The following is a 21303-nucleotide window of genomic DNA, read 5'->3' as shown; positions in this document are numbered from 1 at the left end:
AATTAAGTGATGAAAAAAGTAAATAATTAAAAGATAAATTTGTCTAAAATATTAATTTACCTTCATTATCACAATTTAATTTTTGCTTCTAGAAAAATCGATTTAGAGGGTTTGATATTTCAATTAAGTTCGAAGGTTAAAGATGTTTTGAGGTCAAAATGAAAAAAAGATAAAATTTAGAGTGGGTGCACTTAAGCAATAATAACAACATTTTTATCAATGAGGGGGATAGTAATGTCCTACTATTCCTATTTTGAAAGAGAGGCCTTTATTTTGTGAAATATAAGGACGTCTGATATAAGAAAAAGATATGATAACAAAATAGCAAGATAAAAAGCAAAGGTGACAACAAATAGCAAGAGGAGACTACTGATACTACTAGTAATAGTGAAAAGGACAAAATAGGCATATTCCTTTACAAAAGAAGTAGAACCCAAAAGCACTTTACTGAACCTCAAGTACTTCCTTTCAAACTAGAATTGAGGCATGAAACGAGCCAATCACATTTATTTAAGAAAATATATCCCAAATATAAAAATTATAGGCTCATGTTTCAAACAATAATATTTAAAAAAAAATGATACATTTATTGTATTTAGAAATAATTTATAACTTAAAACTTTCATTTTTACACTTAATCAAATAATTTACTACCAAACTAATATTTATAACTTGTTTTAGTTCATAAATTTTGAAAAAACTTCGGATTTTTTTTAAACTCCGTGTCTAACCGAACTATTTAAGGCAAACTTGACTTATAAAGCAGATAGTACTGCAATAATGGTGCCAAGAGCCACCTCTCCATCTATATATATCACTAACATCATACACTGCTTTTTGCATCACACTCACCTCTATCTTCCCTCAAATCAAATCCCAAAATTCTTCTTCATTTGTACATCAAATTTCAAGATTCAGGTACCCCTATATCTCTGTCACATTTACACTTAACACCCACTTCTCCATTTTTCATTTTTCACTAGCAAATTCAATTGAACCTACTTTTCCTTTTCACTATACATTTGTAGAAAAACTGTCATTTTAAGCACATGTGGATCTGATCTCAGTAATTTTCCTTTTGATTTTTGTAATTCCATTACTTATGTGTTCATCTAACTTTGATTCATAGTCTATATACATGTGTTTAGAATTCACTAAATAAGCATAAATAACCAATTCTAAACATAAAGTTCAAATCTTGGAACTGTTTGAATTAAAACCAATTTGTAGGAAAAAGATTGTTTTGTATGTGTTTTTTCTCATTCATTTGTACATCAAATTTCAAGATTCAGGTACTCATATATGTGTGTTATAGTTACACTAGCAAATTCAATTACAAATTCAAGTAAAGTTACTATTTTTCCACTCATACAATGTATATATTTGTAAAAGAAATGTCTTTCTAAACACCCATTGGCCATTTTTGCAATCTGAATCATGTGGATCCAATCTCTTAAATGATTGTTCTTTTTGATTTTGTAAATCCATCAATTGAAAGTTAGGCTGATGTAGAGTGTTACTCATGTGTTCATCTAGTTTTGACTCAGATTTCGCATGTGTTAAGAAATTCACTAAATAAGCATAAGTAATTGTTTTCGAACCTTTAAATCAAACTAGTTGTGGTAGAATATGGAAACCGGTCCCATAAAGTTCAAATCTTGAAGCTTTGCCTCAGACCCTGTATATGTATTGAACCGAGTTGTGGTATACCGAACCCATAAAGTTCAAATCTTGGGCGCAGATGTAGAGTCTTACTTATGGATGCACAATAACCTAGCACTTTTGCCCACCCTTTATATGTGTTAAAACAAGTTGTGGTAGAATCCGAACCCATAAAGTTTAAATCTTGGATTCGCCTCTAGGTGTGTTAGTCGATAAGAATTTAACTCACTGGATTTTGCCATCTGGGGTTTACCGTATGACATAGAAATGTGGCTTACAATGGTCTAATACTCCATATTTTTGTGGTTTCTGTGATTTGTAAAAATCAATTATTTTGTTGTTTGCAGGGTGTTTGATAGTTGAATTTACGAGTGGATAGGGTTGTCGGAGAGTGAGAAAATGGCGACTCGGAATTTGGAGAAATTGGCATCCATTGATGCTCAATTGAGGGCTTTGGTGCCTAAAAAGGTTTCTGAGGATGACAAGCTTGTTGAGTATGATGCTTTGCTTTTGGATAGTTTCCTCGACATTCTTCAGGATTTGCATGGAGAGGATCTCAAGGAAACGGTATATACATTATGTTTTTTGTTTCACTTTTGTTGGTACATCCACACTTGTTGATCTTATTTTGAGGAATTATGTTTAATCCGGGCAATGATTAGCCGATCGTCGGTCATCTTCCAAGCTACGTTGCCACACCTGTGTTGAATCCTCCAAAAATACACAACTTTTGGCGGATCTGACATGTATCTGGCGACGTATTTGAAGAGTCCGAGCAACATAGGTTTCAAGTTTCATTGTTTTTCCTTGGTTTTAGATAACCAAGATCAAATTGGATTTGGTGGTTTGGGTGGGTTGTTTTGCTTCCTTTTTCAATTTTTTTCTTGTTTGAAGCTAAAGATTTTATATTCATTCTCTAAAAAAGATTGGATCTTTATATCTGTTTTGATAGAGTTGGACATAAATATTCATTCTTTAACAATTTTAAATTAAACTGTATTTTGTACTTACATATGCTTTCTTATTGGTGGATTACTCATAAAGTGGCTGTTGTTTGGGTAGTTTGACTAAGGTAGTGGAAATGTTCAAATCTCTATAGTCATTTGATGAGATCCTAAACTTGGTGTTGACCAAACTGTCCATTGAGTTGATTGCACTTCATTAACATAAATCAATTGAGAACAACTTTTAAGACCGGGCCCGGAGTTTTGGTTCAATGTCAAAGGTAGTAAAATGTTGGATGTGTGATAGGCAGACGTCACTAGTTCGAATTTTAATGTGAACCAAAAAGGGTATTTAAGTGGAGAAGGGTAGGACGGACACTCACTGAATTTTGGAGTTGAAAACAACAGATTTCTTGATTATCTAAAAAAAATATAGTAACTACATGTAAAACTGGTCAGTGTTAACGTTTTTTTCTTTAATCTTATACTAGGTCATGGAATGTTATGAACTTTCTGCGGAGTACGAAGGCAAGCGTGATCCAAAGAAGCTTGAGGAGCTTGGTAATGTGTTGACAAGTTTGGATCCAGGGGATTCCATTGTCATTGCTAAAGCTTTCTCTCACATGCTTAATTTGGCCAACTTGGCCGAGGAGGTGCAGATTGCCTACCGTCGACGACAAAAGTTGAAAAAGGGTGACTTTGCTGATGAGGGCAATGCAACAACTGAATCTGATATTGAAGAAACTTTCAAGAGGCTTGTTGGGGACTTGAACAAGTCTCCTCAAGAAGTTTTCGATGCTCTGAAGAATCAGACAGTGGATCTAGTCTTAACTGCTCATCCTACCCAATCTGTCAGAAGATCGTTGCTTCAAAAGCATGGGAGGTCTGCTCTTTAATTACCAATCTTTTCTTCTCTTGAGCAGTTACATATGTCTCTTATAGTATGTTTGGCCAAGCATCCAAAATGTGCTTATTTTCAAAATTGTTTCTTGTCGTAAGTGTTTTTCAGAAAAAATACTTTTGGAGGGTAGCAATTTTGTGTTTATATCAATTTGAAAAGTATTGACCAACAATCTGTCTTGACCAAGGTTCCAAAAGTGCTTATGGGTTGGAAAACAACTTCTGCTACTATTCAAAAGCACTTATTTTTTCCTTAAATGCTTGGAAAAGCATTTCAACTGTCTAAAATAAGCACTTACCTTTTTTTTTTTTTTTTTTTTTTTTCATAAAAAATGGCACTTTTGACGTGTTATCTCTTGTTCTGACTTTTCTTATGTTTTCAGGATCCGAGATTGCTTGGCTCAGTTGTATACTAAAGACATTACACCGGATGATAAACAAGAGCTTGATGAGGCTTTACAGAGGGAGGTAAATATCGATTTAGTTACTTTGATGCATGTCATTCCCCTGAATGAGTTTCTGTAGTTTTATCTTAATTTCCAGTGCATTTCTATAGATTTTTTTGACTATTCTGATAAGTATTTGGTGCTTCAAATACATAAAAAGTACTAGAAAATCCTTTATATTTTCTACTGACATAAATCTCTGAAAGATTAAACAACTCATAGAAAAGTATAGGACGTAAAGTAAAAGTGTTAGCATGGATAGAACATATTCTCAACTTATAGGAATCTCCTATATAGATCTTTTTCTTCCTTTGTGTCCTATCTTTCGCCAAGTCCTCATGAATCCCGAGAAATTGTAGGTTCTTCAATACAATATCTGAATTTTCTTGCTTCACGCATATCGTCAAATTTTGAACTCAGCCTCTCTTCTTTATTTCCTCCAGCAATGTCACCATTCATTTTGACTCCTTCATTCTTCATTTTGACTTGACAAATTTAAGCGATACTTTTTTTTTAACCTATAAAGCTGTACAGCTAATTTACCTGAATCGATCATGCATATCAAACAAAATTGGAAAATGAAGACAACGTGATGGTTTTCTCTCTTTAGTCTATATATAACATTTTGGCTTCTTTCTTTCTGTTCTCAATTTTCTCCGGTATTTATTTGCAGATTCAAGCTGCTTTCCGCACCGATGAGATTCGGAGGACTGCTCCAACTCCACAAGATGAAATGAGAGCTGGAATGAGCTACTTTCATGAAACTATTTGGAAGGGTGTCCCGAAGTTCCTTCGCCGTGTTGACACAGCTCTTAAAAACATAGGGATTAACGAACGAGTTCCTTACAATGCTCCTCTTATTCAATTCTCCTCTTGGATGGGTGGTGATCGAGATGGTACAATTTCTTTCCTGTAGAAAATGCTAATTTCCAATAAGTTTATAGGAAGTTGAGAAAGCAAAGTACGAGAAACATTGCAACATTCCCTATAGCGAAATGCTGTTATTAGAAAACATATACTCCCTTCGTCCCAATTCATGTGACACTCTTTCCTTTTCAGTCAGTCCCAAAAAGAATGACACCTTTCTATAATTAGTAACACTTTAACTTTAAAATATCCATTTCACCTTAATGAGATGATTTGTAACCACACAAACATCTATGGCTTACTTCAGACCACAAATTTCAAAAGTCTTTCATTCATTCTTAAATTACGTGCCCAGTCAGACACCATCTCATAAATTGGATGGAAGGAGTATATACATAACACTTTTTTGGTAATGGATCTTTTGAAGACTCCTCTTATGTTTGTCACCTATCTTTGTCTGATACTAAATGTAGGTAATCCAAGAGTGACTCCTGAGGTGACAAGAGATGTCTGCTTATTAGCAAGAATGATGGCAGCGAATTTGTATTATTCGCAAATAGAGGAGCTCATGTTTGAGGTATCGACGAACAACTTAATATTTTCCAATTTGCTCTTTGATCCATCTTGAAGTATTGTGTCACTTCCAAGGTCTTTTACATGCTTCTAACTCGTACGTTCTTTCAGTTATCTATGTGGCGTTGCAACGATGAGCTTCGTGAACGAGCAGCTGAACTTTACAGTTCCTCAAGGAGAGACACCAAGCACTACATAGGTAACTAGTGCAATTCTTTTTTGAGGATTTTGCACAAATAACAATCAGAAGGACAAGACAAGCAAGTTCCACATATTAATATTATAGCTTGTTTGACCAAGCTTCTAAAATCAGCTTCTTTGAAAAATTGATTTTTTTCCAAAAGTGCTTTTCAGAATAGTACTTCTGGTGAGAAGCAGTTTGTGTTTGGATAATTAATTTGAAGCACACTTTTGAGCAACAATTAGTGTTTGTCCAAACTTTTAAATGTGCTTCTAAGTGTATTTTCTCAAAAGTGTTTTTCAAAAAATTACTTTTGGGGAGAGCTACTTTTTTCAGCTTCTGCTTATACTCAAAAACATTATTTTTTCTCCTAAAAGCTTGGTCAAACACCTCAACTTTTTTTTTTTTAAAAAAAAAAAGCACTTTTAGCCTTGGAGAAGCTTGGCCAAACAGGTTATTAGTAGAACTGTCTTAATTTTAATTTGAATCAGTGGTAGTCTCTTTAATGGATGGAGCAATTGTATAATTCTAGCCTTCAACTTTTCCTTTTGATGTAGAATTCTGGAAAACAATTCCACCAAGTGAACCATATCGTGTAGTTCTTGGAGATGTGAGAGATAAGCTGTATCAGACACGTGAGCGTACTCGCCAAGTGTTAGCCCATGGAATCTCTGATGTTCCCGAGGAGGCAACTTACAATAATATTGAGCAGGTATCTATTACTTGTGACCCTTTCTATATGAAGAGCATTCAATTAATCGAAATGTGTATCTTTAGTCCTTTTATGTAGAAATATGCTGTATTTGAACTACTTTTAGAAGTATATTACCATCAAATATGGAATATTAATACAAGATTAACATAACATATCAGTGCTTAAGCGGTGGAACGGTTAATAATTATGGTAAATTTGTGAACATTCACCGACAGAGGTTAAATGTGCTTAGTCGGTTATCAGAAGGACCAAAATTAAAACTTACCAATAATTGAGGGACCAAAAATGCTATTAACCCCTAAAATTAAGGAGGGAACGGTCATTAATCTTGAATACATCACTTTGTTTCCTTGAATAACTCGAGTACTTGACATACTAATTTGAGAAAATAATTGCTTTTGTCTGAATATGATGCTTATGTGGTTTGTACATTTTATGCAGTTCTTGGAACCTCTTGAGCTCTGCTATAGATCTCTTTGTGATTGTGGTGATCGTCCCATAGCCGATGGAAGCCTATTGGATTTTCTAAGACAAGTTTCTACCTTTGGACTCTCATTTGTCAAACTCGACATACGACAAGAGTCGGACCGCCACACTGACGTCCTCGATACCATTACCCAATACTTGGAAATAGGTTCATATCGCGAATGGTCTGAAGAACGTAGACAGGAATGGCTTCTTTCCGAACTCCAGGGCAAGAGGCCTTTATTCGGACCCGATCTTCCAAAAACCGAAGAAATTGCTGATGTCTTAGATACCCTCCACGTCATTTCCGAACTCCCATCAGACTGCTTCGGGGCATACATCATTTCAATGGCCACCGCCCCATCCGATGTGCTGGCGGTTGAGCTCCTACAGCGCGAATGCCATGTCAAGAAACCTTTACGAGTGGTCCCCCTTTTTGAGAAATTGGATGATCTGGAAGCCGCTCCTGCTGCTGTTGCACGTCTCTTCTCGATCGAGTGGTACAGAAACCGGATCAATGGGAAGCAAGAAGTCATGATCGGGTATTCGGACTCTGGCAAGGATGCCGGTCGGTTATCAGCAGCCTGGCAGCTATATAAAGCTCAAGAGGAGCTAGTAAAAGTTGCCAAAGAACATGGTGTGAAGCTAACTATGTTCCACGGTAGAGGTGGTACAGTAGGAAGAGGAGGTGGACCCACCCATCTTGCTATATTGTCTCAACCACCTGACACTATTACAGGATCTCTCCGTGTCACAGTTCAGGGTGAAGTTATTGAGCAATCATTCGGGGAGGAACACTTGTGTTTTAGAACTCTCCAACGTTTCACTGCTGCTACCCTTGAACACGGGATGCATCCACCAGTCTCTCCAAAACCAGAATGGCGTGCACTTATGGATGAGATTGCAGTTATTGCTACAGAGAAGTATAGGTCTATTGTTTTCAAAGAACCCCGATTTGTTGAGTATTTCCGCTTGGTAAGTGTCCGAGGAAAATGCTACTCCTCCATCCCAATTTATGTGACTCTTTTCTTTTTAGTTAGTCCAAAAAGAATGACACCTTCTATATTTAGTAACTTCAAAATACCCATTTTACCCTTAACTAGATGATTTATAGCCATACAAGTATTTATGGCTTGTTTTGGGCCAGAAGTTTCAAAAGTCTTCCTTTCTTAAACTCGTGCTCAGTCAAACACCATCACATAAATTGGGATAAAGGGAGTGCCTTATATCTGTTCTCAACTCTTTGGTACAAGTAGATATAATAATAGACATTGCATTGAGTTGATCTGTGTTAATCTTTCTTTCGATAACGATTGCAGGCCACACCTGAGCTAGAGTATGGTCGGATGAACATTGGTAGTCGTCCATCAAAGCGTAAACCCAGTGGAGGAATAGAATCGCTCAGAGCTATTCCATGGATCTTTGCCTGGACTCAGACAAGGTTTCATCTCCCTGTCTGGCTTGGCTTTGGGGCAGCATTTAAGTATGCTGTTGACAAGGATATCAAAAACCTACGCATGTTTCACGAGATGTACAATGGATGGCCGTTCTTTAGAGTCACTATTGACTTGGTTGAGATGGTGTTCGCCAAGGGAGACCCAGGAATTGCAGCTTTGTACGACAAGCTTCTCGTTTCAGAAGATTTGTGGTCCTTCGGTGAGCTTTTGAGGTCCAACTATGAGGAGACAAGAAGCCTGCTGCTCCAGGTAACTCTTCACAAATCTTGAAAAGTATCTATTATCACTTACTATGTCTGGTTGCTTGAAAGGGGGCCTTGGTGCAACGGTAAGGTTTCCTTCATGTGACCTATAGATCACGGGTTACTGATACTTGCCTTAGGGTAGGCTGTCTCTATGTTGCTCAGACTCTCCAAAAATGTTGCTGCAATCGTGTCGATCCTTAAAATATGCACTACTTTTGAAGGATCTGACATGCACGCTGCACTCGTGTCGGATCCTTAAAAAATGCATTACTTATGGAGGATCCGACACGCACCCGACATTTTTGAAGAGTCCGAGCAACACTACATCACACCCTTTTATGTTTGATTGCTTGAGAACTCATTGCTTCAAGTTACATTTTCAACTGTTCTTTCTTAATAGATTACTGGACACAAGGATCTTCTGGAGGGAGACCCCTACTTGAAACAACGACTCAGGCTTCGTGATTCCTACATCACGACCTTGAACGTGTTGCAAGCCTACACTCTAAAGCGTATACGTGATCCAAGCTACCATGTCACACTGAGGCCTCATATTTCCAAGGAATACATGGAATCGAAGTCAGCTGCTGAACTAATTACTCTGAACCCTACAAGTGAATATGCTCCTGGCTTGGAGGACACACTCATCTTGACCATGAAGGGTGTTGCTGCTGGACTGCAGAACACGGGCTAAATGCAAAGAACCCCGGTCGTGTTTTTCTAATTTTATACTTGAAAAGCATCAATCTGGTTTACGAAAGATGATGCATTGTTCATCATGTTGTGTTTCTGTTATGTTTTTGAGGTGGTGTTGTATTTTTTCCACCCTATAGAGATCATGTTTGATCGAGTTGCTGGTCGCAAGGCCTCGAAAATAAGACTGCATTTGAGCTTATTGTACCAGCATGAACTGTAATCCCATTGCTGGTTTAATGAAATATCTGTTTGCTTCCAACATCCAAAAAAATGGACTTCTTTTTTGAGGTTAATTTCTGGTTCTGCTTTCGAGTATCTTTCATTAAAACTGATCATGCACTTCATATTTTCCCGGTGATCGCTCGGGGAAATATATAGCTCCTCACGTCAATCTCACGAGCCTCTCATTGAACGACAACAGGGGAGCAGATCCAACTATAGACATTTGCATTGGGTTTAGGGATAATCAAGCGTGAACCGATGACTTCCACCACATAAAGGTGACACTCTACTGCAAAGTTACAACCCATACCTATCACATCGAGAAATAGAACTGACTAATCTTAAGTTAGATGGTGGATCAAAAGGAGAGTACGAAACTAAAGCAAACAGTGATATATCAAGAGTCTATGAGAGGTCTACCATCTCTATTGCTTTTCCTTCAACGTTTCACGATCGTAAGTTGATTGTTTTTTTTTTTTCCATGTTGTCTATTTATCTTTTGGAAGAATCTCATACACATTTAAAAAATTATTGGAGATGTACCATATGGTTACAGTTTACCTAGTTTTTGGTGAAGTTTACTGACTGTTGTAAGAATTCAAAATAACTTGTAGGGTGTGTTTGCCTGTTTGGTACAACTGGAAGTTATTTTTCTCTGGTATTTGGTTGACAGAAAACATTTTTAAAATGGGGAAAAATGACTTTTCACACTTCTGGGTGAAGATCATTATAGTTACAAAAATCTAGACTTTAATTCCATATTGTTATAAAATGGAACTAAGTATTAATATAAGTAAGTAGTAAAAGTCACACAGAGAGATAAAAGAGCAATATTATACCTCGTTTTACTATTTTTGGTTGGTCTCTCCACCAACAGAATATTACTTGAGAGTGTTATATTGCTACAGTGATAGATCAACTAGGACAGAAATAAAGCATTGGGTCGAACTCTTCTTTGGTGTCAAGGTAATAGCTATGAATAGTCATCGACTTCCGGGAAAGAGTAGAAGAATGGGACCTATTATGGGACATACAATGCATTACAGACGAATGATCATTACGCTTCAACCGGGTTATTCTGAAGCATCCCGAAATTTAATTGATTTATTTATTCCCTTTTTACATATGGAGGAAGACAACTTATATTTACAGGACAATCAACACACGGTTCCTTTATCCCCTTTTACCTTTCATGATAAATTGGCTAAACTCATAAAAAATAAAAAAAAAAAAAAATAGCATTGAAATCGATTTTTATTGACCAATCAGAATATTACTTGAGAATGTTATATTGCTACAGTGATAGCCAAATGGGCTCACGTGGCATCATCCACAAAACTTTGTGACCAAGTATACTCCTCTCCAAGTCCCAAATGGACAAACATATTACTATTTACAACACATATTATTTATTTCAACTAACATTTAAATATTATTATTAATCTTTAGTACTCAAAATTTATATCAATATACTCTCCGATTTACTAATATCTTTATGAATCTTTAACTTATATTTCTTCCGAGAAACATTTTCCACGCACAAACCCAACATTGAAAAATACTATAGGAAAACATTTTTTTTATAAAAGATTATTTTGTCGTACCAAACATTTCTCCTCATTCGAAAGTGATGAAAAGACAACATCATTGAAATGGAGTGGACTAAGAATCACGAAGTTTCTGATTTAAATATTAGTGGAGATTAAAAAAAAAAAAAAAAAAACTTATGTGATATTTTCCATTTATTTATCCAAGTCTTGGCAGACTTAGTGGTCGTTTGGTAGTTGTTTAATAAAAATTATCTGCGTGATTAATTTATCCTGAGGACATGTACTTTTGAGATTATTTTATACCATCTAAAAGATTAGTATAAAATAATCCTGTTCGGAAGGCTAATTTGGTGATATCCCACCCTTGGGATTATGCTTCATTTAATATAATGTGATTATTATATGTTGACTAGGATTGTTTGGTAGGATATAAATTTATCCTTTGACTTGATAAATTTATACCTTCTATCAAACAGCATAAAAAATTAATATAGGCGGAAATATCCCAACTTATACCATGCACCAAACGATCCCTTATAGTGTATAAGTTATGAGTTCACTCAAATTCAGCAATTTTGACTTAAATTCTGTATATTTATGTTAAATAATCCACTAAATAGTTATAATTTTGGATCCTCCATTGATGCCTGTACTGACGCGAGATAATAAATATCTCTGCGGAATTAATTGATGTGCAGACACGATTATAAACAATATAAGAAAAAGACAAGAAAAGATAACGTGGCCAAAGATAACTTGGTAAGTTGTTTAATAATTGTAGCTCAATTGTTGTCTGCTTCTGGCATTGTCGAGTTGAAAAACTTGAAAGTGTTTTGCTGAGAGGACATGTACTCCTTTAATCTTCTTATTACTGGTGGGTGGTGAGTCATCGAAAATAAAAATGTATTAGATGAGGACAAATATTCATTATTAGTACCAATTAAATATGCCTGTTCGTGAAACTTTAGGCCCCATTTGCTGACCAATCTTGAAATATACTTGGTCCAAAAGAAAGGGCACTTGCATGTGAAGTTCAAAACCTGCTAATTTACTAATAATATAATATAATATAATGATGATTATTATATGTTGATTAGGATTGTTTAAGAAAATCCGAAAAAATCGAACAAAATCAAAAACCAAATCAGGGATGATTATGTTCTTTGACTTGATTTAGTTTAGTATTAAATATAGATAAGCCAACGTTAATAGCAGGTCTAATTTCGCTATAAAAGAGATCTGTTTATGAAAGGATTTGTACATCAGTAATATTGAAAATCATAGTGGGAATATAGGCTGTTACGTCTCCATATTGTGTTTATGGTTTGATTGTTTAGCCAACTCTTTCTATTGAGTAATGATTGAGTCGCAACATCAAAGTCTGAGTCAAATTAAGCAACGGCAGCCACTTCACGATATTGTGCCAACTCCAATTTTGATTGTTTTATAGTTTTCAACAAGGTTGCGATATGTTAAACCAAAAAGAAAAAAACAGTGCATTTCATATAAATTGAGACTTATAACGTAATTCTTTATTCATTTCATATTGGTTCAGCTTGGTTTGATATTTAAAAGAAAAAAGAACCAAACTAACTCTATATACAAATATTTAATTTATAATTTTTTAAGAACAAAGGAATCTTGCAAAACTTGAGATGTACATAGTCCACACTGAAGGATTGCTTAACAGTCAAGTTCAAAACTAATAATATAATGATGAAAATGATGACTATGATTGATGATGCTTGCAGCTGATGTGATGCTAATTATGCTATTTCTATTAAATTTATAGGCCGGTGGTGGATGATTGTTTCCCAGAAACTACCTAAGTCTGGTTTAAATATATTTTTTATTCTAACTTTATTGAAAAGACCATTATACTATAAAGTAATTTTCCTCTCTATAAATATTATATCTTTGAACTCTTTGGACAAGCCATTCTCAAACAAAGAATCCATTCTAAGTTCTTCTAACATACCTTAGCTGAAGATCTTGTAAGAATCCATTCTAAGTTCTTCTAACATACCTTAGCTGAAGATCTTGTACTTCAAGCTTGAAAACAAAATGTCTCCTGAAGATATGGCTAATGCGAAAGCCATCATTTCGACTGTTGCATCTGTTGCTGCTACAGCGATGCTCGTTCGAAGCATCGTCCATGACTTCATCCCCAAGGAATTCCGAAGCTACATAAGTTTCTACGATCTCTTTCATCGTTTCTCTTCTCAATTCACCATCCTCATCCATGAATTTCAAGGGCCATCCCCGAACCTGGTGTTCGAGGCGGTTGAAGTCTATTTGGGAACCATAGTGAACTCTTCGACTAAGAGTATCCGGTTGGGCAAGACGGAGAATGACAAGGGTCTTGTCATTACCATGGACAATGACGAAGAGATCGTCGATGTTTTTGAGGATGTTAAGGTGACATGGAGAATGGAGTGTAGGAAAATCGACTCAGGGAGCCAGAATGAAGAGATAAAAGATATGATTGCAGCTTTATGTTCTGAACTCAGAGTTTATGAGCTGAGTTTCCATAAGAAACACAAGGAAAAGGTGTTGAAATCGTATTTGCCTTACATTATGGAGAGATCAAAGGCCGCGAAAGAAGAATCCAGGGCTATAAAGTTGTTTTCAAATTACAGAAACTGGGGTTCTGGTGGTATGAATCTTGAACACCCTATGACATTCGACACTCTGGCTATGGACGAAGAGATAAAGAGCGCGTTAATCGATGACTTGGCGGGTTTTGTGAAGGGGAAAGACTACTATAACAGGATCGGGAAAGCTTGGAAACGAGGCTACTTGCTCTATGGCCCTCCTGGAACTGGTAAATCAAGCCTGATTGCTGCTATGGCGAATCATCTGAACTATGATATCTATGATTTGGATCTTACGGAAGTTGACAGCAATTCGAATCTAAGGTCGTTGCTACTCGGCATGTCTGGCCGTTCAATTCTTGTGATCGAGGACATTGACTGCGGCATCAAGCTAGAAAACAGAGAAAAGGAGGAAGAAAAGGAAAATAAGCACAATAGAGTAAGTACATAAATCAATACTAGTTCATTTTTCAGCTCAAATTACATTTTTTCTTAGAGAAAATGATAAAAATGGTCTCTCATGTTTGAGGGTAGGTTCAAAATAGTCCCTTAAGTATGCACTTTAATTGTTTTGATCCTTTAAGTCTATCAAAACGTAACACTTTTAGTCTTCGTCAAATGTTAACTGACCATTGGCCGGTAGAAAAAAAGAAAAAGAAAAAAGAAAATAAGCGGCAACTCACATTTAGAGGTGCTATTTTTGTAGTTTCTGCCATGTTAATTTATTTTGAGAGTCTGGTGCAACTAGTTTTTTGTGTTGCATATTTTAGGATTTGATGGAAATTTGTTTATAGTTTTTTTTTTCCCACTGTTTCCGTCAAATCTACCAGACAGAGTTCGGTGAGTACTTGATGGAGACTTGAATAACATAGGGGAACAGTTTTGTCATTTTCTCTATTTTCTTGCCTCAACTCATGTTGCTTCTGTTTACACCAGGTGACACTGTCAGGGATACTTAATTTTCTTGACGGGATTTGGTCGTGTTGTGGAGAGGAACGGATAATTGTGGTCACAACCAACCACATAGATAAACTAGATGCAGCACTGCTGAGACCTGGACGAATGGACATGCACATACACATGTCGTATTGCAAGTTATCAGCGTTCAAGCAGTTGGTTTTCAATTACTTGGGGATTCGTCAACACGAAATGTTTGATCAGATCGGACAGCTCCTAGAAGAAGTGGAAGTTACTCCGGCTGAAGTTGCGGGAGAACTGTTAAAGAGCAAGAATCCAACTATATCCCTTCAAGGTCTTGTTGAATTTCTTGAAAATAAAATTGCAGAAAGAGAGAGGTTGAAAGCTGAGACGGATTTGACAGCGAAGAATGGGGTATCAGAGGAAGAACCGAAAGATGCAACAAATCCTGAATCCATGCTCGACTCTTCCGAGGATCTTACTCACATTGTTGATCTCTAGATGAAGATGGAGGCTATTTTCTACCCTCCTTTTTCTTTCTTCTTCTTGTTTTCTTTAGGAAGACGATTGTAGGACCTGAGAGGGATGTTTATCCCATATCAACTGACAAGAATAAATATGTTTAGAGTTGTTTTCTTAAAGCTGGGAAATACTTAGAATTTAATCTACTTTTTCTTTCCAGCAAGATGCTTCCAAACATGGTTACCCTATGTTTCATCTCACAAAAGCACTACATGCCAACTCTTGGCGTTAAGAACTGCCAGAGTCAACAGAAATTGAGATGACTAATGGTAACTTTCTGAAGACGATGGATAGATATGACAACTGAACTTTAACCCCAATTTAGTTGAGGCTAGCTATATGAATTCCCAGTAACCATCCGGTTCCTTTGGAGCTCTTTCTATCCAATACTCAATAGTTTACTTTTTCAGACAAAGTTCTTTAAAACTAGGAATTCTCTAAATCTCACCCTTATCTCTACACTAACATATAATCTTTTGACAAAACTGAAAAACTTTAGCCAAACACTAGAGCTAACATATGTGAAATCTATTCATTTAAATCTTTAGCAATTTAGATATGAAATACAAAAGCAAATCATAATTGATTAGATCAGTTGTCCTTAGATTTGTTTGAAATGCCAATGAGAATAAGTTGTTCTAGATATTGAAGATTTGAGAATTATAAATTTAGAATTTCGTGTTTCCTTCCAACATACCCTATGGGTTTATCAATCCAACAAAAACTCATTGTCAAGGGGCAACAGAACCTAATTCACCACCAAAATCTACTCTAGATCTTCTCAAAATGCCAAGTCTTTGCAATTAATATGGTCAGGCAAATGCTGATTTCAGTAGGTTAACAAATCATCTGTCAAATATTCACGATAGCCTCCCATATGATTCATCTAGGACATGCACAAACATGCTAAGCTGACACGAACTTGAGGTACCAAAAAGCTAGCAAATGCTTTGCAGAATGATACTCAAACTTCTGGAAATAAATTAACATGTTTATATGAACTCAAGCAAAAAATTGAAAGTTGATTTATACCTTTATAGACCAATTCCATACCAAGCTACTAGTTCAAGTGTAAAAACGAAAGTTTATTCATCTACTATAGGGCCTTAGTACATACTCTGTGCACAAAAGTTATACTCAGAAGCATACAACTTTCTCCTTCCATAAGTAGCGAGTGTGTCATTTCTCAAGAAGTTGGCAAGATCAGTCATTTCTGGTTCCTGAAGTTTACGATTTACAGTACGAAGATAATTACCTTCAACTCTCAGAAGAATTTACATTTATCAAATAGGCTCTTCGAAGTAACTTAGATTGGATAAAACAAGAGACAACACTCTTTCATACCTGAGCTACATCTAAGTGTAAATCTTTCCCTCAGCCATACATGCTGCCATCATAAGAGTTTCTGTAGCTTCTACAGGGGTAATCAACTCGGAAGCTGGCAATCATCCAACACTGCATCTGCATAGTAGTCTTCAAAAGAAAGTCCTAAAGGAAATCAAAAGACAACTAGTGAATACTCCAGAACACGCTTCATCCTTAACCAGATGCTCTTCTTGACCAATTGTAACCAGTTGATGAGTACTATTTGAATGCAATAAATTGATCTTTTTTCTTTTTCTTTTTGCAAACTCCATAAGGACTTAATACATTCACGGGGTAGTTTAAACAAAATTATTAGCTTTAATCGCTGAAACTTGTGGATTTGAGTCGTCTTGATGGGAAACTGAAGGAGATAAGCCAGTGAGAGAGAAAAAGAATGGGATACAGCTGCACATTGGGAACTTAAGAATTACATCATTAATAAAATTCTACTCCTATAATTTTACTGAAAATCCTAATTTTACCATAAGAGTCTTGGCTGTGAGACACATCAAATTTGAATCTATAAATCAAAAAAACTAAAGAAAATGCAAATCAAATAAAGAAAACAAAAAAATATTAGAGACACAAAACAGACACCCCTAATTTTTCTTGGGGGACACATCAAAAATTTTGAATTAATAGAATACAATTAAAAAAATAATTGAAATCGTTCCGAAGGGAATATTTGTCCCGGCACTACATCATAACATAGATAAATGGAAGTACCTCAACAACATCATGCCATAGTCATGAGGGAGTATAACACACAGTAAGTAGCTCAAAATAGTGTAAATGACATAGCACGGGCTCGTCCCACAACATACTAGTAGTTAGAAAGCAGTAATACAAGTTTCAAGTCATGCTTTTGGAAAAGCAAGCAAACCGGAAGCTAAAAGTCTCACTCACCTCCGCGCTAATCCTATTTAAGGACGGATTAGTGACGGATTACAAAAAATTAACTTGTTACCTACGGACTATTTAGCAACAGGATAGGGATTCCATAGCTATTTCGCTACGAACAACTTAAAAACATTTTGACTGTTAACTAGTATATCTCTACAAGAACTCATCCATAGATAAATGGAAGTACCTCAACAACATCATGTCATAGTCATGAGGGAGTATAACACACAGTAAGTAGCTCAAAATAGTGTAAATCAAGCACCGGCTCTCCCAAACATACTAGTAGTTAACTTTATTAGCAAAAACGGATAAAAACTATTTAATGCATACAGAAGGAATATTTTAAACGTGTGGCTTGTCATTTTTAGGTCATGTAAAGTCCCACTAATTGCTTTTCTTAGTTCTTATGTCTGCACTGTGCAGTAAGATCTATTACTTTTTTCCTTCTCATAGTAATCTTAGCAAAAATGGCACATTAAATTAGAAAATATATTAGACATGTTGCTACAAATTTCGGAGGTAATCTTCTTTCTGATTCGATCAATAGACAAATTATGAAAATTCATTAAATTTCTTGCCTTTGGTACAAGCATAGCTTTATTTGATGCTGCCCTCAAAATTTGAAAAAAAGGTACAAGTTCTGTCCCCTTTTATGCATTAAGCCCTCTCCCTTTGTGTGAAGGAGTTCAGAGTTCGAGGATCCAAACACTTAGGTGTCGTTTAGCCATAAAATTATTCATTTTTTTTAGAATCAGCGTTTGGATTTGTGTTTAACCAATAATTTTTTAAGTTGTATTCGGAATATCAAAAACTCAAAATACTTGTTTTTTTAAAAAAAAAAATTCACTTTTTTACAACTACATTTCACCAAAAACTACAATTTTAAAAATTATGGTTAAACACAAATCCAACTCCAACTCCAAAATTCCAAAAAAAAGTGAATTTTTTTTTTTATTTTTTTTTGGTATTTATGGCCAAACGGCACCTTAATTTTGACTAAGAACTCGAATACAGATTCTTCAAATATTTTTAAAACAAAATTTACTTAACATAAAAGGGGACAGAGGGAGTACAACATTTAAGCTTCAAAGATTGAGGGCAGCATCAAATAAAGCTATGCTTGTACCAAAGGCAAGGAATTTAATGAATTTTTTTTTATTTTTTATAATTTGTCTATTGATCGAATCAGAAAGAAGATTACGTCGAAATTTGTATGCTTTTTTCACAGTCAAAAGTACCAATCTTGATTGCCAGTTTCTTGTTTTTTCTACTATGGAAGGAAAGGCTAAAAGAGTTTACTGCACAGTGCAGACATAAGAACTAAGAAGAAGCTTAATTAGTGGGACTTTACATGAGAAAATGACAAGCTAAGGTTTAAAATAGTTCCTTCAGTATGCATTAAACAATTTTTATCCATTAAGTTTGCTAAAAGTCAACATTTTCAGTACAGATAAGTAATTATTTTCTTTCAATTTATTTGTCTTACTTTCCATGTTAATCTGTTTCAGGAAGGTTGTCTCTTTCCTTTATTGACAAATATTTTAATTCCAATTTCATGTGGCAGGTTAAAGACCACAAAATTAAAGGTCATTTTCGTAAAATCCATATATCTTTAATTTAAGACAACAATAAGATTCAAAAGCCTTCTTTACTCTCTTAAATTTGTGTCAAATCAAAACCAGACAAACAAATTGAAATGGAGGGATTATTATAAATTTAGGGGTGGCAAAATCAACCCACAAAATCATGACCTGCCCAACCCCCTTAGGTTTGGACATGTTACTGATCCGCTTATTTTGTTAACTCATCTCATTTTGGCACGTTTAATTCGGCTCATTAAAAAACTGGGCTGATGTGCATCTCAAAATTGATCTATGAGAAATTTATCTAAGTACTTTTAAAACGATATTTCTTTATTTGATATATTATATATAGCCATTAATATAAGGAAAAAGATTTTATTAAGTACTTAAACAAATTATAAGAGAACAAACAAAGAACTTAAAACTGAGTTTAAGGTTGGCGGATTGAGTTATGCCCCAATTTTTAGCTCATTTCAGGCCAACTAACATTCGAGGGATCCCCCTCCCACACACACACCAGTTATTAATACGCTCAAATTCAGTCCGACCCACTCATTTGACACGCCTAGCTGTAACCAACCTGTTATAATAAGTTAATTAAACTACGTGGATAGTATAAAAGATATGTTGCCAATGTATATGAATCAAATCCTTACTCAATATCAACATATCGGGTAAAATATCAAATTAATTTGAAAAGCATTTGATTTAGATATCTGTTAAAAATATGCAATTCCTCTGGAATTAAATGGCTAATCATATGATACGCTTATAATATTTCATGACCCTTCAAATATTATATTGCAAATATATTCTAAGCCATTACAACTTTGTAGCTAAAAACTACTACTACCACATTTACAGCCACAAAGAAGTAAAACGAAAGAACGAGTCAATTGCCACCTTCACTTATAATTCAGAAGAAAAAAACAATATTATGTGGTTATATGTGAAACTGTTACAGAAATAATCGCTCCACCATATTTGTTCTCAACTCCTTTTCACTATAAAAAGGCCATTTCATTGTACTCAAACAGGACACACAAAAAAGAGAAGGAGCAATAAATAAAAGAAGCAAAACAAAAAAAAAACAAAAAAAACAGAGAGATCACAATAAAACACACAAAAAAAATACCAACTAAAATGGCAAAGGCTATTGTGCTCCTCTCTGCTCTTTGCATTGTGGCCCTTGCCAACTTTGCACATTGCCACCCTGAAGTCTTTGATGTTGAAGGCAAGGTCTACTGTGACACATGCCGTGTTCAATTCGAGACAAAACTCAGCCAGAACATCGAAGGTACGATCTTTTTTTAGTATCTAATTTGTTGTTTGCGACTTGAACTATATATTTACATTCATTGTCACAACAAAATAGCGAATCAGGTGACGTAACATCTAATTAGGTCAATCTTTGTGTATACAATCAATTACTATGCCTTGCATCCAAACTAGTCATTGGATAGGCGACATCAACCTTTTGTATCCATTTCGCTCTATTCAGACTCATCTGATCAGTATTCATAGGATTCGTCATATCGATCAGACTATGGTCAAATTTCAATTGTTTGTGAAAGTCACTAAATGAATTTGAAAAAGCTCTTTTGATCATCAGCAACAACCTGATTTCTGACCTTTTGCATTACATTACATTACAGAAAAAAAAAAAAAAAAAGGAAATTGCTTTTGTGACTCATGTTTTATCGAATAGAACTAAGAGCGTTTTCTCTTTCAACAGGCGCGACTGTCAAGTTGCAGTGCAGGAACATCACCACTGAGACCGAGACCTTCTCGGTCGAGGGTGTGACCGACAAGGACGGAAAGTACAAATTGACAGTGGAAGGGGACCACCAGGACGACATTTGCGAGGTGACCGTGGTGAAGAGCCCAAGGGAAGACTGCAAAGAGGCTGTGTCTGGTTATGAAAAGGCAAGAATTGAGTGCAGTGACAATGTTGGCATGCACAATGCTGTGAGATATGCCAATCCACTTTTCTTCATGAAGGCTCAGGCTGTTGAAGGCTGCAAAGAAGTTCTTGATGAGTTGGGTTTATTCCCACTTGAATTCTAAAGTTATTAAGTTTTAGGTGGAAAAAAATAAATAGCTTTTGCCCTTCTTCTTGATGGGAAATAATAAATAAACATATGAGGAAAGATGGATTTTCTTATGTATTTGTACTCTCATGGAATGGAAAGTTCCATGCATTATTCAATGAGAAGATCTTGATCATATTTTAAGAAACTTGATTTTCCTCTTGGTGTTTGGAGTACTTGGTTTTTGTTTGTTGTTACTTTTTGTTTTTTCACAATATTGATTAATCATCAGTTAGTATTTTGCCGCGATAAATTTATGAAATAAAAGAAACATAGATGATGTAAAGCAATTCAGCAGTCGCAGGGGCAAAGCTAGAGGGGCCAAAGGGGGACTTGCCGAAAAATCGCACTATATATCAGGTCAATTTAGATAATAGACAATAAACATCTTTGGGTGAAAATTCT

At 35.5% G+C, this 21303-nt stretch overlaps 3 protein-coding genes and 1 long non-coding RNA gene across 6 annotated transcripts; 3 read left to right on the top strand and 1 right to left on the bottom strand.

The window, feature by feature from the left end:
• The first annotated feature begins 766 nt into the window (after nucleotides 1-766).
• Nucleotides 767-9194, top strand: LOC132046160 (phosphoenolpyruvate carboxylase). 3 transcript variants are annotated; one of them, XM_059436719.1, is made up of 11 exons: nucleotides 767-918; nucleotides 2010-2229; nucleotides 3098-3489; nucleotides 3890-3974; nucleotides 4626-4848; nucleotides 5293-5396; nucleotides 5504-5591; nucleotides 6131-6285; nucleotides 6730-7728; nucleotides 8073-8459; nucleotides 8856-9194. In XM_059436719.1, exons 2-11 carry the CDS (start codon nucleotides 2062-2064, stop codon nucleotides 9147-9149), a joined length of 2895 nt encoding a protein of 964 aa, XP_059292702.1. In that variant the 5' UTR covers nucleotides 767-918; nucleotides 2010-2061; the 3' UTR covers nucleotides 9150-9194. The 3 variants fall into 3 exon arrangements, with proteins under 3 accessions (XP_059292702.1, XP_059292704.1, XP_059292703.1); XM_059436721.1 differs by lacking the exon at nucleotides 767-918 and adding an exon at nucleotides 941-1066; XM_059436720.1 differs by lacking the exon at nucleotides 767-918 and adding an exon at nucleotides 1158-1292.
• A 3793-nt stretch (nucleotides 9195-12987) lies between these two features.
• On the top strand, nucleotides 12988-15085 carry LOC132046163 (AAA-ATPase At3g50940-like). Its single transcript, XM_059436723.1, has 2 exons — nucleotides 12988-13956; nucleotides 14454-15085. The coding sequence occupies exons 1-2, from the start codon at nucleotides 12988-12990 to the stop codon at nucleotides 14934-14936; spliced, it is 1452 nt and encodes a 483-aa protein (XP_059292706.1). The 3' UTR covers nucleotides 14937-15085.
• Nucleotides 15086-15959: 874 nt separating this feature from the next.
• Nucleotides 15960-16750, bottom strand: LOC132046164 (uncharacterized). The gene is made up of 2 exons (XR_009412635.1): nucleotides 16302-16750; nucleotides 15960-16177 (listed from the first exon to the last, which is right to left on the bottom strand). It is a non-coding gene; the product is annotated as an uncharacterized LOC132046164 (long non-coding RNA).
• A 3081-nt stretch (nucleotides 16751-19831) lies between these two features.
• Nucleotides 19832-21046, top strand: LOC132046167 (anther-specific protein LAT52). The gene is made up of 2 exons (XM_059436727.1): nucleotides 19832-20105; nucleotides 20544-21046. The coding sequence occupies exons 1-2, from the start codon at nucleotides 19952-19954 to the stop codon at nucleotides 20873-20875; spliced, it is 486 nt and encodes a 161-aa protein (XP_059292710.1). The 5' UTR covers nucleotides 19832-19951; the 3' UTR covers nucleotides 20876-21046.
• The last annotated feature ends 257 nt before the right edge of the window (nucleotides 21047-21303 follow it).

Source organism: Lycium ferocissimum, unplaced genomic scaffold (genome assembly GCF_029784015.1).
Source record: "Lycium ferocissimum isolate CSIRO_LF1 unplaced genomic scaffold, AGI_CSIRO_Lferr_CH_V1 ctg97, whole genome shotgun sequence".
Taxonomy (NCBI): domain Eukaryota; kingdom Viridiplantae; phylum Streptophyta; class Magnoliopsida; order Solanales; family Solanaceae; genus Lycium; species Lycium ferocissimum.
Note: the sequence above shows the minus strand (reverse complement) of the source record. Positions and strands in the feature narration are given on the sequence as shown.